At 36.7% G+C, this 17,663-nt stretch overlaps 1 protein-coding gene across 5 annotated transcripts in view; it reads left to right on the top strand.

The window, feature by feature from the left end:
- The window catches only part of CBX5 (chromobox 5), a 50,912-nt gene that overhangs the window by 14,011 nt on the left and 19,238 nt on the right, over positions 1–17,663 (top strand). For all 5 annotated transcript variants that reach the window (XM_081939588.1, XM_081939589.1, XM_081939587.1 and 2 more), the window contains exons 2-3: positions 6,201–6,378; positions 11,428–11,611. In XM_081939588.1, the coding sequence (XP_081795714.1) occupies positions 6,242–6,378; positions 11,428–11,611 (321 nt within the window). In that variant the 5' untranslated portion in view covers positions 6,201–6,241. The remainder of the gene's footprint in view (positions 1–6,200; positions 6,379–11,427; positions 11,612–17,663) is intronic.

The raw sequence follows: 17,663 nt of genomic DNA on the forward strand, positions 1-17,663 counted from the left end.
ATTGTGTTTGTTTAGTGAGAATCACAGGTTGTTAAGTGGACAGAGTCTCAGGTATGGGGTACCTCAGAGCGGGGAAGGCCCTGGGAGGCCTGGTGTAGGCTATGTATGAATTGAGGGATGCTGCAGTGTAGCACAAAGCATCCGTTACCTTTGAAAACCTCAGCCACCCCAGCCTGACCCAACAGCATGTGTAAAGCTGTCATGCCCCCAGAAACAGGTACATACCCAGAGTGCTTACAACTGTAGGAGTGCTGCAGCTCCTGACACTCCCATCTGCCCCCCCCCCCCCCAATCTATGTCTAATTGGCCACTCAATAGGGAGAATGTGGTGGTGGTGACATAGAAGTCTGGGGACCAGTTCTCATTGCCCCCATGCTTCTACTTCAACCTCAGCACTGCCACTGCCAGAAAAATGCCACTTTAAGCCCTACACTGTATACTTCACAGGATCTACTGTGGCCCATTTTGATATTTTCTCCTGCTGCTCTTAACCTATGTGAGAATGGCATGAGACAGTCTCGGTAAGAAGGCCTAGCATGACTAGCAGCTGCCTTGCATAGACAAGGTTCACCTCTTAACAATCAGAGAAAAACATTGAAGGAAAGAGAGGTGTGGCAGATCCAGTGGAGCACAAGGCACTGGGGCAATTGAGGCCTTGAGGCTTAGTGGCACTGGAGGCATTTGGCCTGAAGTAGAAGACTTGGGGTGTTGCAGTTGACTGAGACTGAATCCCCAGCCTCTTCTGTCCCAAACTCAGATCAGTTCTTGCAGTAACTGCAAGCTATTCTTCAAAATCAGTTACAGAAGGCCAGGGATTTTATAAACACTTTGCTGATTATTGTTGCCAGGCAGATCCTCCAATAGTTGTGCAGATCCAGTAAAGAAGTTGGATCACTGCTTCCTGGGGTCATTCCCAATGGAAGCTATTATCAACCCAATGGTTTCTGGCTCAAATTACTTTTCAATTTCCATGTTCATCCTGTATTTCATCATTCCTTGCTGATCCTGCTGCCTCTCAACCTCATTGCTCCTCCACACTAGTCCCACCATCCATTGTGCTTGAAGGGGAACCTGAATAACATTGGTAACCCACATTCTGGATTCTTGGCTTCATCAAAGCTGCCTCTAGCATCTGGTGGATTGGAGAGGTTATGGACCAGAGGAGCATTCCTAGGAAGATATCAGTGATGTTCTTCCTCCCTGCTTCACATTCCTGCTTCATTGATGGTATCCAAAGAAACCCATGGATTAATCTTCAGGAAAGGGGGGATAATGTCAGGGTCAGCTTAGATTTGGAAAATGAAGAAGCTTATCAGCCTGAAGCAATTCAACTGGAAGAGTTGCAAGCAGAAAAAGCAGTGTTGCATAGCAACAAAGAGAGGCAGTTATCACTGGCTTCAGAAGAGACAGAGCCACACACACCCCACACCCCATGCAAAGGCCTGCTGGGAGGAGAGGAGGCCCGAACAAAGTACTAAGTCCTGCCTGGTCAAAGGAATAAATGGAGGTCATGCCACTATTATATAAAGTGAGCCATGTACCTCACAGATCTGTTAGTGACAACTCTTCATTTATCTCGTATTCCTCAACTCTTTAACTGCCGCCTTGTTCAAACTGCTGGCCATTAGAATTCTGTTTGAAAACTTTTTTTTAATAAAATTACAAAATTTCCTGTTTCTGTAATTTCTGTGGGTTGGGTCGGGACAGGATAGCTTCTTCTAAAGACCATCTGAAAGCTGCAGTTGTTCCAAAATGAATGAGTGTGGGTAGTTATGGGCATACCTTGGGTTATCCATGTAACAGCACTACTTTGTGAGTTTCAGTGGCTCTCTAATAGCTTCCAGATGCAATTTAAGGTGCTGGTTATACTTACAATCCTATCGGGCAAAGGATTGAGTTATTTTTGTTGCTATCTCCTCCTAAAAACATCTGCTTGTCTCATTTTAATAGAGTGGGCATGCTTTGGATTTCTTCACTGAAACAGTGCCACATGATAGGAACCAAATAGGTGCCTTTTCAGTAATGTTGTTTGCCCCCTGAGACAATCTTCCCATTTTTCAGTTGGCCCTGTTTAGAAAGGGCTTAAAATATGACTACCCTGAGTGTTGGGGCCTGAGTAAGTTCCCATCAGGAAATTTATTTATTAAATTTATTTGCTGCTCATCTTGTAATAAAACAAATCTGAAATAGTAGGAATGTGAATCAGGTTGCCTGTCATTAATTTTATTGTTTGTTGTTGTTAGGGTGTGTTGTAAGCCATTTTGAGTCATATTGTTAAAGTTTAGCCAGCAGCCATATAAATTCTGCAAATAAATATTGAGTTCTTGTCATTTTTACATTGTCTAAAGCAGGGCTGTCAAACTTGTGGCCCGGAGGCCGGATGCGTCAGCACTGGACACGCTCACGCCCGGCTTAGCAAAGGGGAAAAGTCCTGATATGTCACATGATGCCGCCATGACGCCACGAGTTTGACACACCTGGTCTAAAGCTATTTGCTAGGATAAATCACAAGCACATTCATTTAAATATCAGCAGTCGATAATATGCGGTCTATCACTGATTTAATACAATCTTGTTACAACATTTTTTCTACATTTATGTTTTCACATTGCTCAAACTGACCTTCTGAAATCTAGATCCTGTTAATATTAGCTGATGAGAGCTAATTAGCTCGAAATAGATCTATACTAGTCTCCCTTTATTTATTTATCAGTACAATTACAACATATATATATATATATATAGTATTTATATATATGTGTATGTATCGGTTTATTGCACCTTGAGACATTTAACAGTGACTGGTTGTAAACAGATGTTTCAACAAGCAGAGAAATATTCCTTTTAGCCTTATTACAAAGAACCAAAACATTTTAGACAATTTGTGAGCAAATAAACATATTTCACGTTAAGGTTTATTTGTCATTGTTTCTCTTTAATTATGTTTGCCAAAGAGAATGTCATTCAGTGCTGCTTGGTCACCACAAGGAGATAGCTTTTTAAATTTCTTATGTTATGTTCCTGGGTTAATGGTATTTTGCAGAGTAGATTGGGTTAAGATAATTTAAATGCAATCTATTAAATTTGAAAATATTTAACTCTTATTCAGAAATAAATAAAGGTTTAGCACCATACTGTTATAGATTGCAAAAGCATGAAGACTTCCAATTGAGGGGGTCTTTGGTGCTCTCTGAACTCACTTGTTCCATTACCCAAACTAGGCAACATCATCAGTGCTTTGAGTTGGAACTCATACTCAGGGTCACTAATAAAATAATCATTTAACTATAGATGTCCTTACCCTGTGCTATTATTAAATTAATATTTAATGGTTTTAGTTTTCCGCAAGTACAGTAAAACAGAGACTTCCAGAACTCAGTTTATAGGACTTTGGAAACAATAAACAGAATTTCATTTTGGCCTTAGACAATGGACAAAATCTATTTAGAGATAAAATGCAAAATAAAATTATCATTGTTAATAAAGCAGTTTAAGACATTGACATAATTTTATTTCAGTATTGTGTAATTAATGAAAATGATGTAATTAAGAAAAATTTTAAAAGCTGTCTGCACCAAGCACAGCTGAGTAGTGTTTATGAACTAATCGTCTCCTACATTCAAATTATTTAAAACTGGGAATGTAATTTATAATTGCCCAAGGAAAGTATAATTACTCTCCTTCCCCCTTGCAGTCTGGTAACTCATATGGTACAGGTAATTGATATTTTATTTTATTCTTGGAAGACCTGAAGAGCCAGATTGGAGACAGATCATCTTGGAATACGTCTATGTGTTCACTAAGAGCATATAATTGATCAAATCCACATGTTTCTTTGAAGGGCGGAATATTAGCATTCACTCAGAACTGAGTCCTCCTAAGCCAATATTTCAAACTGTGATGAATGTTTATAGCCAATAATGCCTTTGTATAAGTAGCTGTGACTGTACTTTTAACTACTGATCCATGAACACGACATCACTGCATTCCAGGTTATTGTAGCTGTAGCAGTGGGACTCTGGGTCATAAGAAGAATCAATCATTTAAGTTATTTAGTCTTTCAACCCCACATTTGAATTAAAATTTCACTTATTTGTATGGCATTTTTTAAAAAAATTAATTTTGTCTATCAATACCTCCACTAAATTACCTAATTAACAAATGAATTCTCTAACTGCTATGAATATAAATAACCTATTATGTATGCCTGTGTCTTGTTTTTACAATGAGAAGATGAGGATTTAAGATAATGTGTTCATCTTTTAACTGTAGAAGTGGAGCAATATTTGAAGGGTTTTTTTTAAACAAAGTAAGCATCCAATTACTGTTGCAGCAAAGATTTAAATATTTCATATCAAATATTTCTTGCTGTCAAGAGCATCATTTCTGTCTCTCCCCCCTTTTTTTTATTTCTAGATCTTTCTTTTTGAAATCCACTCTCCATCCACATTCCTAATATTCCCAGAACGACTCCTTTGCTGTTTCCCTAGTCACTATACCAAGTGTTAAAATGTTTATATGCTTCTATAACATGAGTAATAAGGGCAATCTAGCAATATAAGCAAATGTATATTTTCTGAGCATTACGTTATAGTATAACGGTTAAGGTGTTGGACCCAGCTTCAAATCCACTTTTAGCCATGGAAAATTACTGGGTAACTTTGGGCCAGGCACTCTCTTTCAGACTAATCCATCTCACAAGAGTGTTGTGAAGATGAAATGAAGTGCAATCCCTATAGAAGCCCTCTTGAGCTTTTGAAAAACAGGATGTAGACTATCAAGTAAATACAATTCCTGTTCTAATGATAACTTCTTGTAAATCCAACTTCACATACTTTTCTTTCCTCAACTAAGTTACTTAGAGTGCAAGTTTATCTTTGTACTGTGTTCCAAAGTAAGTACAAATGAGTTCATTAGTTCTTACTTCCAGAAAGCGAAGGGCCTTAGTATCTGGAAATCTTTATACTGAATACATATGCAGTGATTAGCCGAAAGCACAAAAAGCATGCTTTTTTATGTTCAACATTACTCTAACATCATAACTTTAGTAATCCCAATCAGAGTTTTCTGTGATTATATATTGGATTTGGTGGAACCTGGATTCTGAGGCAAAGTAAGCTAAATTGGAAAACTTTAATTCTGCTCCAAAGTGGAGTAGAAAAGTGTAAATTCAGTCAGTGACTTAACAAAGTTTCATTTTGATTTGTTTGCAAGAAGACCTGTAAAAAGTGCTAAAGGTGAAAAAAGTGGGAGGTACATTTCTTCATGCACTTAAACAAACATTAAGGTAGTGAAAATATGGGAGAAACATTATTGGGATGCTCCCTCTGCTTGAGAAGATTTTTAAACTTCTCAAACTTTTAAATGTTTAAAGTTGAGAATATTTTTAAACAGTCTTACAGGCCCTGTGTACATAGCAATGACAATGACAAGTCATTACGTTTTTTGGAAGCTGTATATGAATTATTTAGTTAAAATGTGTCTGAAATTACTATTCATTTTAAGTATAAGATACTGCATGAATAAATATATGTGGACAGATGCAAGGTCAAGACTTTTTCTTGGTTTCAGTCATTCACTTTAAAATATCTATGTTAAAACACTTTTTAGAGGAAATATAGAATTTAAATAAATAGTGCTTAGGAATATACTAATAAATGTAAGAGATTGGGCCTTGATTTGGATATTCTCATTGTTTAGCTACAAAGAATTTTGAATTTAAAATGAACAGCCAAACAATGTTCAATTTGTTGAATTCCAATCAGATCTGCAATAAATAAAACATTGGTATTTAATAATTTGTGGGCTAATTTTAACTGTGGATTTTTTATGAGAATAGTTTTTTTCTGGGTTATAAATTATATCAATTAATTCAGCTGCACAGTCCTTAGCAACTAGTATCAAAATGGTTGATATTTCAGATGAATTGTAGGTAGCTTTAAAATTGTATGTGGTTTTGTGCTGTATCAACCATCTTAAAGGAGAACATGGAAGAAAAATATTAACTGTTTATTTCTCCTTGGTATTGAAGTTCTCCTCTAAAATATGCTTCCAGATTTCCCTGTAAACAATGAATGTTAGTAATCAGACATGAGACATTTGAGATGTGTATTATATAGATGGATGTTTAGCATGAGATTTATGGAAACAGAAACCGGTTTGCAGTTACCACCAATTAACATTTCACTTCCGATTTGCAGGAATTGGGTAGCCTTGGTGCATTAGGTACAACTTCTGCGCTATGGGAAAAAGAAACAAGAGGACAGCAGATAGTTCGTCCTCTGAAGAGGAGGAGGAATATGTTGTGGAGAAGGTTCTAGACAGGCGTGTTGTGAAGGGTCAAGTGGAGTATCTTCTCAAGTGGAAAGGATTCTCTGAGTAAGTCCAACTTTCCTTCTGACATGGGCTTTGATCTTTCTTGGTAGCAGAGCTCCAGGCAGTGTTTCAAATTAAAAATCCATTGCCATTATTCAAGCTTTCCCTTAAAGGAGGAAGGTAAATCCCACAGGTGGGAGCTTGCTTTGCTCACTCCAAATAAGAGTGGCGTGCATCCATTTAAATAAGTGGGTCATGAGGCAAAGCCTGGGACCTTAAAATGTGTTTTGGAAATACTGGCATCTGCGTTCCCTCTCTCACTTCACAGAGTTGGTAGTTCCACTTGAGTTATTCACCAGCACTATTGCTTCATGGAGAGAAAAAAAGTTAATTCCCTGCACTCCACATTATAATATATTCTGCAAAAATTCTGTGATCTTAGCTTCCCCATTGTGAATTGGACTTTTGCCCCACTTGGCTAATAAAAGCAGTCAAGCAGGGACTAGAAGTAGGATCCAGGCTGTAATCAATCATTCTTTTGAGAGAAGGGGAATTACTAGAAGCCCCTAAAGAAGAACTTCCTTAAAAGACAGGATTAGATACAACAAACATCCTTCCTTTTTTGATTAAGTGGTGGTGCTGCAATTGCAGAAGGCTCTGGGGGTGAGATTATTTTAGCCCTTGGTAGTTTGGGTTCAGACCTGAGCATGGGATGGAAGCATGTTGGTCACTCTTCTGACTGTCCTACAGTGAGACTTGGATGTGACCATCCTTGTTCTTCTGAATCTCTTTGATACCGTCGACCACAGTCCTTCTGGATTGCCTGCAAGGGGTGAGAGTTGGAGGCATGATGCTGTAATGGTTCCACTCCTACCTGAGGTATCCAGATGTTGACTGTGGAGGGAAAGAGGTCAGACTCCTAGACAATTCTATATGAGGTCCCTAGTTTAGTCATTTCCCCTATCCTCTTCAACATCTATATGAAACCACTGGGAGAAGTTACCTGTTGGTTTGGAACCAAGTATCATCTATAAGTAATTGCACTTCTCTATCCTAGGCCTACTAGGAGAAAGAGAAAAGTCACAACCTGATGTCTGGAGGCAGTCACAGTCTGAGTGGGGAAAAGCAGGTTCAAACTCAACCCAAGCAAGACAGAGTAGTTATTGTTTCAGAGAATGTCTGATTCCAAGATTGCACCAGCTTTGTGCACCTTTGGGGAAAGCACACAATTGCAATCAGTTTGTGTTTGTGAATGGCTGCTGGTTAAAGACCAGGGGGAGACCATGGCCAGAAGGGCTTTTGCACAGCTTCAACTGGTTCACCAGTGCAGCTTCCTTGGAACACAGTGCACTGAAGATGACTTCACGCCTTTCTCATCTTCAAATAAGGTTACTATAACCTGCTGTACTTGGAGCTGCCCTTGAGGACTGCGTGGAAGCTTCACACAATATGCATGCTTAGCCAAGAATTACAAAACTGCCTCTATGGCAGGAGCTGCACTGGTTATCAGTAAGTTTCCAAGTGCAATTCAAGACTCTGATAATTATCTACAAAGTCCTACAATGGCTCAAAACCTGGGCATCTTAGGTAGTGTCTTTTCCCAGCCGTTTCTGTCCTCCTACCCAAACAACTAAGAGTTGTCAACCTATCAGGAAGTACTGCAGGGAGGGGAGGCGCTAGTGATGGGTGTACTCTGTGACAGCTCCCTCCTTTAGAAAACCAAGGCAAGGATCCTCAGGACCATTCAAAAGCAGGCAGATGCATGGTTCTTTTGGAAGGCCTTGGGAATTAATTTTTACCATGGCATCATATTCAATAAATGTAACATTGTTTTTAACATCAAATCAGATTGAGATTTAATTGAATTACCATTTTAATTAATGTCATCACTCTATTGCATCATAGGGAAATTTTGTAAGTGCCTTGAACGCTATAAACAATCCAAGCACATCCTAGATATTTCCGTTTTTACTTTTTAAAAACTTTTCTAGCTGCTATAGCGATTAAAGTAAGTTGAAAACTGCAAGATAATGCCTGAAAATCTGTGAAGCCAAGATAGGCCAAGCAGAATTTCCAGGATTATGTAATGGGACTTAAGTGAATAGATAACCGCCCAGTTGAATGTATCAGAGCAAGATATGCAGAAGAGTGGGGGCGTTTTAAGCACCCAAGATGAACATTCTTTCTCACTTAACTTACTACAAAATAATTGCTCTCAAAAAGATGTTTGTGAATATGTGTGTTCATATGTATTTGTATCCTGGTTTATCAACCTGGTTATGCCAGATAGCTTTACAGTTCCAAAAGATCAAAGTAGGTTGTTTATAGAATCATTATCTACAAGATTCAGATTTGAGGATGTGATATTTAAATGGATGCACACTACTTGATTGTAGGAAGGCAAATCCATCAAGCCACTATTGAGGTGTTGACCTATTGTGTAGCAACTGAAACAGCAGGTCCCTCTGCTATCACAGCAAAAAATGAGAAACTTTCTATATTTGGCAATATTTCAGTTAATCAGACATCATGAGGTCTTACTCTGTCTTACTCTGTTACCGAGGTAAAATAACTGCTGATTATTAATCTCCCAGACTTGCTGGGAGTTGGGTGGCTATAAGCTTAATTATTTTTATTATTTCCAAGATGCTTTGATATATATGGTATTTTGCTGTGATCTTATTTATTTAGCATATGTGATCAATATATTGGATACAAATTAGCCTAATTAACCTGTGGGATTTTTGCCCATTCACCTCATGTCTTTTTTCCTTGAGTGGATTTCTTTAATTTCTTCTAGCCTGGATAAAGTTTTTCTTTGAGACTCAGACATTAGTTTGCTGCCATGAGGTTTTAATTGGCTTTAATAAAGGGTTATCATATTATTTATTAGCATTTATTTAACATCTTAATTACTATCTTAAGAAATCTTATCTTAAGGTGTATAAAATAAGGGTGTCTTCTGACAAATACTTTGCATTTTAAATGTCATGCTGGTTTGATACACAGGAAACCCACCTAATAGTTGGGAAAATGCTCTTTGCCTGGATATGTTCCATTTGTGAAAGTGATTCTTACAATATGCATTTCTATAATAAGATGTACATCTAATGTTTTATACAGGTAGTCCTTGATTTACAACCACAGCTGAGCCCACAATTTATGTTGCTATGTGAGTTTTGTTCCATTTTACAATTTTTCTTGCCACATTTGTTAAGTAAATCACTGCAGTTGTTAAATTAGTAACATGGTTACAACTACACGGTTGTTAAGTGATTCTGGCTTCCCCATTGACTTTGCTTGTCAGAAGATTGCAAAAGGGGATCACACTACTTCAGGGCACAGCAACCGTCATAAATGTGAGTCAGTTGTCACACATTCAAATGTAAATCATGTGATCATAGGCTTGCTGCAACAGTCATAAGTGTGAAAAACAGTCGTAAGTCGCGGACTACCTGTATATCAAGGTATCAAAACTGATTTGTAAATAACAGCCCTATGCAGGAATGAGATGGTAGATAAGTATAACAGGCCTGAATACACATTTTTGAAGCAAGGACAAACTAAAATTAGATATATATATATATATATATATATATATATATATATATATATATATATATATATATATATATATATATATATATATATATATATATATATATAGTATTTGTGCTGATAAAATAATATTAGGTCATACATACATATATAATGAATATTAACACAAATTAATAAAAAGAAAAAGCAGAAAAGAAAAAGGACAAAAGTGCAAAAATAAAGAAGAAAATGAATCAGAAAGCAAGCTTCCAATTTTCTTTGCAGCAAATATAAGTACAATGGCAAAATTATGTCTTACTCTATTACAAATGACAAAAGAAAGCCCATTCTTTGCTGTTATCCAGGTGGGTTTTTTTTTTGTTTTTTTTTTTTGCTAATCATCAAAATCACAAACCATAAGTACATTTTTTCTATTTTGTGCAAAAATTCTTTAACCGGTTTCCAACCAATCATAAATGAAAATATTGTTTTTTCTCTAAGCAAAGAAGTTAATTTGTTCATCTCTGGATAAATCATGCTCACCAGCCATTTCTCTATTGTGGGTATTACAAAACTTTTCCACTTATGAGCATATAGTAGTCTTGCTGCAATTATCACAAGTAAAAACAAAGTTCCATAGCTTTTTTTCTAGTTGTTTATCTATTAGTCCCCAAAGAAAGGTGTCTGGTTTCAATTGCATGTTAACTTTTAAAATATTCTGAATTAGTGTACAAGTAGTCTTTGACTTACAACCATTTGCTTAACAACCATTTAAAGTTACAACAGCATTGCAAAAAGTGACTTACAACCAGTTCTCACACTTACGACTGTTGTAGCATCCCAATAGTTACTGGTATATGACCATAATTCAGATGCTTGTCAACCAGCATGTATTTAGAATGGTTGCGACGCCTGGGGTCAGGTGATCAGCATCTGCAACCTTCCCAGCTGGCTTCTGATAGGTAAAGTCAATGGGGGAAACTGGATTCATTTAATGACCATATGATTCACTTGACTACAGTCATTCGCTTAACAACCATGTAAAAATGGTCGTAAAATCAGGTGTGAGTCATTTTGCTTAGCAATGGGAATTCTGGACCAATTGTGATTTTAACTCGAGGACTACCTGTATTATTAGTATCGCAAGATTTTTTTAGCCTTTTTACATGCCCATCATTCATGATAAAATGTTTCTTCATGTTATTCACATTTCCAACAGAGATTTGAAGTATATGTATACACTCAAGACAATTTCTCTGGTGACAAATACCAATGATACATTATTTTATAAAAATTCTCTTTAAAATTAGAACACAATGCAAAAAGTAATCTATAAGTTTAAGTTTTAAAGCAAATCTAATTTTCAGTAAACTTGAGAAATAATTATATTGTTTTGATAAATGTCATGAATTCCTGGGGGGGGAATGAAACTGTTCTTTCATACGTTGATTATGAATTAAGACTTCTCTCACTTCTCAGTTGATGTTTGTGATCACTGAGTGGGAATGTCTTCATTTTTTCTTCTGTTTGTTACTCTCCTTTCCCCCCACTGTTGCCCATCTCTTGTTGTGTCAGGGAGCATAATACTTGGGAACCTGAAAAGAACCTTGATTGCCCTGAACTGATTGCTGAGTTTATGAAAAAATACAAAAAAATGAAGGAAGGTGAAAACAAGCCTCGGGAGAAATCAGAGGGCACCAAGCGAAAGTCTAGCCTTGCCAACAACACTGAAGAGATCAAAGCCAAAAAGAAGAGAGAGGTGAGTATCCTGCTTGAAGATCTTTCCTCTTTTTATGACAATTTCTGTTTGGCATTCTTATGTAGACAGTTCTTCCTGCTTTTTAAAAATTGGACAGAAAACTACAGTTTGGATTTTCAAACTATCAGGGAATGAAAAACCTCTTTTCAAAATAAAGCTCCTGCTTCATTTGTTTTAATTTTTACATGCCTCTTGTGGAAAACTATCTTGTAAAACAGGACGAACTAATTGCCACCACTATATTCTAAAGTAATTGTATTCTAAAGGCTGTATTTTAAACTAATTGCCAGCACTTTTTTTCTTTACCATTGTAAAGAAAAGAAACACTAAAGTAATTACAACCTTTAAAATATAATAAAGATTAACAATCAAACAGGGCACTACTGTAGAGTAGATTAAGAGTTGAAGAAATGCAATTTATCATTTGAAAGGCTGGCTGAAGCAAGATTCTTAATTGTGACAATAAACAAAGAATGCAAGAGGCTGAAGACTTCTCTGCCTAGATAAATTCTTCCCTTTTATTATCTTTAGTTTGCTTCAACTTTTTCCAACTTTTGTCTCTAGAAAAAAGAGCTTTGAAAGTCTGTAGTTTAAGAATCTCTTAGAAAAAAAATGTGCAGCCAAATGTGCTGAAACCTTTGGTGCTGAAATTATAGGAGGTTCAGAACAAATGCGATTCATCAGAAAACCAGGGGAAAGAACATCTCTGGGGGCTTTGGTGCTCACTGAATTCAGTGTACTGGATATTTGTCCTTTGCTTTGTCTTGGGAAGTGTGCCTTTCCTGTCATACTACTTGAGGTTTGGAATAGATCCTTCTGGAAGTTTGGACTGCCTGACCTTGCAATATTCTTTAAATATATGGCTTTTTTTTCACAAACTATGGGACAGGTTGATGAGGGGCCCTTGTGATGCTTACTGTTGATTTTGGTTGTGACGTTTCCACTAATTACATGTTTTCGCATGGTGTGTTTAAGCATTGTACTGGTTTCAATTGTACAATATGCTGCACAGAATCTGCTTTCAGTTGATTTGGCCTTAAAAATTGTAGTAACCTAATATACATTATGCTTATACATTCATTCAAGTTGTATGGCAGTAAAACACGTTTTTATTAGGCACTGTGAACCTGTGAAATCTGTATAAATGAGGATCTTATGAGAGGCACTTTATGTTTTGCTACTCCTCTCTCGAAGAGAAAAATCTCCCGTAATTCCATGTGGTTTTTTTTTTTTAAGTCTTATTTGAAAAAAATGCCCTGCCCTTTACATCTGTGCCTATATAAAATTATGACTAAGTCATTAGAGATTCAAATCTACACTTTACTCTTAGCCCTTAATGAAATAATGAGGGGTAATAAGGTCACACATTTCATATCCAGCGGATTATTATTAGTATATTCGGATTACAGTTTTATAAAACCATTATGATTTTTTCTTAAAATGTGGGAAGTAAATCTATCAGTTGGGAAATGAATGGTTTGTTTCCTGCTACTTCAGTTCTCTTAACATTTTAGGTTGCCATGGTTCCCTGTTCAACATGGTACCTCTGTTTTTTTAGGGCAAGTCAATTAGAACTATGCATAGCAGGGATTAAGAGGCCTAATTTCCTGTTAAGTACAGGAATCCAAATTAAAATAAGTGCCTTTTTAGCTTCTGCTTCAACACATCCAGTGAATGGATGTCCATAATATCTCTGGATAGTTGCTTCCATTATCATTTTTGCCATTAAAATGTTTTTCCTAACATTTAATTGAATATTCCATTCAGTGGACTTTAACTTAAATTTAGTGTCTTAAGAAGACTCTTGTATGATATCACAGAGTCATGTAGGTGAGATAGGTGACGTAAAAATTTGATAAATAAATATCCTTCCATGGTTTTGAAGAATGCTTTCATTATTTAGCTGGCCTGGCCTAATCCCAGTTTAGTCCCTCAATTCTGCACTTTTAAATTTTAGGGGTTGGTTTTAAGTTGATTTTTAATTTTTATCACCCTGTACAGCTTTATGGTTTAATTTGATTTTAAGTGTATTTATTCTTTGTATATGGTTTTAATGTGGTGTCTGTACACCGCCCCGAGTCCCTTTGGGGAGAGGGGGCGGTCTATAAATCTAATAAATCTAATCTAATTCTCCCTCAGTCTTAAGGCTAAACGTTCCTAACTTCTTCTTGGTATGTAATCATTGTTATTAAACAGGCTTTGGGATCTTAATATTCTAAATATACATTCAGCCCATAAATTAGCCTTCTTTTTTATTTTTTATTTATTTTAATTAAACAAAAACACAAAAAAAGAATCATCCTTCATTACATCTTGTAGAAAGCGTATCGATTGGTTACAAATAACTTTCGTGCATTTCTTCCACAGTCATTACTTATAGTTCATATTAGATTATACACTTTACATAAAAAATCTTGTATATCTTACTATCAATGTACCACAATTCTCATTTGACTACAATTATTTGAACGTGCTTTTACCTCAAATCATTCATACTTAAAGACACAACCACATAATGGCATTCATTAGCTATTTCAAAAATCCTCCAATAACATTACACCTTTATGACATATTCTAAGTAAAAGTCAATTAATAAAATTTCTAAATCTTTCCCCCCCCAACTCGCTGTTTAGAGTTTGTATCCAAGTTGCTTTTGCCAATACTACAGCATGTATATATTATTAAACAATATCCATTGACATTTCCTTGTTGTTATTATAATTGGCTAAAAATCATTTACTGTTTATATCCCACCTCCTCTCGTCAAACCCAAAAAACATTACACCTTTATGACAAGATCTAAATAAAAAGTTTATTAATAAAATTTATAGGTCTTTTTCCCAGATCACAATTTGCAATTTATATCCAAATTTCTTTTATTAGTTTGCCAGTACATGTATATATCATTAAGCTGTATCCATTATCATTTCATTATTGTTATTATAGTTAATTATTTGTTGACAAACATTTAATAACAATCTAAAACAAGCTAAGAATTACAAATTCCTACTTATTGATCATCAAAATTAACTAATTTTTTATCAGCTTTCATTGTCAACCTGTATCTTTCCAGTAACAAAACAGTCTATTTTAAAAAAGAATTTTATTGGTTTTTAAACATTTATGGGGAAAGGTAAAAGGGTACATAGAAAATTTTGGCAGCTCCCATGCTAGTGGTAGAAATCCCTCCAAATCTCACAATTTTTACAATGTTAAAGACAATGTATAAAAGATAAGCAAAAACAGAATATTGTTCTACATTATATCAACCATGTGTTCAATCATCTCTTTTTTTTGTCACTTTCTAGTATATCAACAATTACAATAATATTTCAAATACATTTATTTTTGTGACCTGAGCCTTTTCAATATTGCTCCCTCCTCCCTGTCCCCAGATGGAGCCACAGCCCCTCCTTCCTTCATATTTTGTACATTACTACCTTTTTCACTACTTCCCATATTTTCGTCCTATAGGAAAGAACTGTGTTTTTTAATGAAGGCTTCTGCCTCCCCCACTATATTAATTCTAATTCTGTTTCTCTCCTAAAAAATCAACATTCCCTCTGGCAATAACCATCTAAACCAAGCTCCTTTATTATATAATTTCTTGATAAGGAGGAGTACTTCCTCCTTTTTTCTCTTATTTTTTTTCGGAATTTGCTTAAGAATGGTAATTTCTTTGTCTTTATATTTTAGTGGTCCCCCCCCCCTATGGGCCCCTAGCACCTCATCCCTTATGGTCCTCCTAAGAAATTTAACATGTACCTCCCTTGGAACATTATGTGTTCTAGCATATACTGAATTAATCCTGTAAACCAGATCCATATCCCACCACAACTGTTCTTTGTCTCTCTTAATATATTCTGCTAAAATTGTACTCATAATATCCTTAAGATCTTCATTTTCTGTCTCTGGTAGGTTCTGGAATCTGAGAAAAAAGGACATTCTTTCAAGTTCTATCTTTGCCATAAAATTTTCCAATTCTAAATTCCCCTTCCGGACTGCCTTAACCTCCTCCCCCAACTCAGCCACCCCCTCCTCCAACACCCTAATTCTTTGTTTGTTTTCTGTTATATGGTGTTGTACACCTCTGAGTTCTTCTTTGAGGTCTGTCACCTCTTTTTTCAACTCATTTTGACCCCTCATAATTTCCTGAAACATTTGGGTAACAGATAAGTCTTTTGAGCTCTCTCCAGTCCCTTCTTGTTGTAACAATGAAGTAATTTTCGTCTGATGCATACTTGGGCTGGAGGTGGCAGAAGTGGGAGCTGAGAATGACTTGCCCGTTGGTGGTTTTTTGGGGCCCATTTATCTGAGTTCAGAGATGGTATAAATCTTTTACAAAAGAAATGGCGTCAGTTGAGTGCGTAGTTGTGCTGATCCAAGGAGGCAGGCAAATCCAAAAGTGAAAAGTTAGTTCTCCATCACAGTTCCAAGGCACGGAGGCACACCAGAAAGGGGAAAGTCAAATAATCAAAATCCAGGAAGACCACATAACAGGAGAGGTCCAGGGGTCCTTCAGAGGGGGTAATAATACAATGCCAGAGATTTTTTCAAAGGTAGTTTCAAAAGGCAGACTTCATTTATAAGAACAAAAACAAAGATGGAGGGGAGCCATCTTGGCTCCTCCTTTCACAGGGAGAAGAACAAAGATTTCCATAAAGTTTTTTTTCCTTTAAGAAAACAGCTCAGCAATCATCTCTTGCAGTTGTGATATAAATCTTTCTCACATAGTTAATACAGGTGACAAGTCAGCCTTTATTCTCTCTCCATTCCGATATAGAGATAATTCAAATGCTGCTTCATCCGAGGGAGGTAAAGAGAAAGAAATCTAATCTTCTAGCTTCAAATAGATTGAACACGAATTTACAATAGTCTGCTGCTTATCCATTAACGATAATTAAGGAGATTAGGACGGATCTCTCGCCACCCGCATTCCAGCCGCTTCTCCTTAATTAACTCCTTCCTCCTGGAGCCCATTCAGCGAAAGGGCAGACAGCCATATGCTGTTCCATGCCCCCCCTCCGTTCCCCAGCTCCTGGGGTGAGGCTGGTTCCAGCAAACCGCCCTGCGGCAGGTGGTCCCTCCGAGACCCCCTGTGCTCCTAAAAGGAGCCCACCAGAGAGACGAACAGCGGACAACAACGTCGTCGCCTTCAGTGATCAGAAGTGATCTCCAGTAACAAAACAGTCTTATCTCTCTTGCCAATTGTGGTGTCAGTCTTCTTTTTATCTCCTTTATAAGGCTTTTATAGACTTCTCTCCACATTTTGTTGCTTGAAAGATCTCTCAGGTAATCTCGTTGCCCTCCAGCTGTTATTAAAATTAGCTTGCCTTTGGTTGTCAATCATGCTTCTGAAAACAATTATCTTCTTAAATCCATCATCATTACCCTTTTTTTCCTTCTGTGTCTTGGAATCTGGAATAGAGCTCCAGTTCATCGAATTCCCTTTTCGATATTCCCTTCGTTCCATTTTCACCCACATTTGCTCCATTAATAAATTCATCTATTGTCTTGTCTTTATCTTCTATGCCTTCATTCTCGCCTTTAATTTTTGGGGCTCCAACCCCTTCATCTTTTGCTGTGAGGAACACTAATTTTTCCAACTTCTTCTCAATTCTCCCATATCCTTCCAATAGATTTTGAATTCCAGCCAAGATATTTTGGTATTTTAAGGCTTCCTCATCTGAATATTGATCCATGTTTCCAAAAAAGAAGAAGGAAAAAAAAACTAGTACCCACTGCCACTCTAGCCTTCCAGGTCTCTTTTATTTTTTTATTTTAGGTTGACTTAAACACAAGTTATTTTATGCTATTCAAAGGAGAAGGGTTCTGTTTCCCCCCCCTTTCTCTCCGCTGCCAAAATAGTTCTCAAAAGCACCTGCAAAAACAATTCGTGCTCTTGGCTCTTTATCAGTTTCTATAAACAAATTGCAAACCCTTCAGCTACAAAGTCAGTAAGATCAAAGAGGAAAAAGAAGAGATACGTTGTTTCAAAAACTCCAGCCTCTGACCTCCGAGTAGCAGTGTTGCTACTTTTCACTTTCTAATA

Source organism: Natrix helvetica (assembly GCF_964273705.1).
Source record: "Natrix helvetica genome assembly, chromosome: 1".
Taxonomy (NCBI): domain Eukaryota; kingdom Metazoa; phylum Chordata; class Lepidosauria; order Squamata; family Natricidae; genus Natrix; species Natrix helvetica.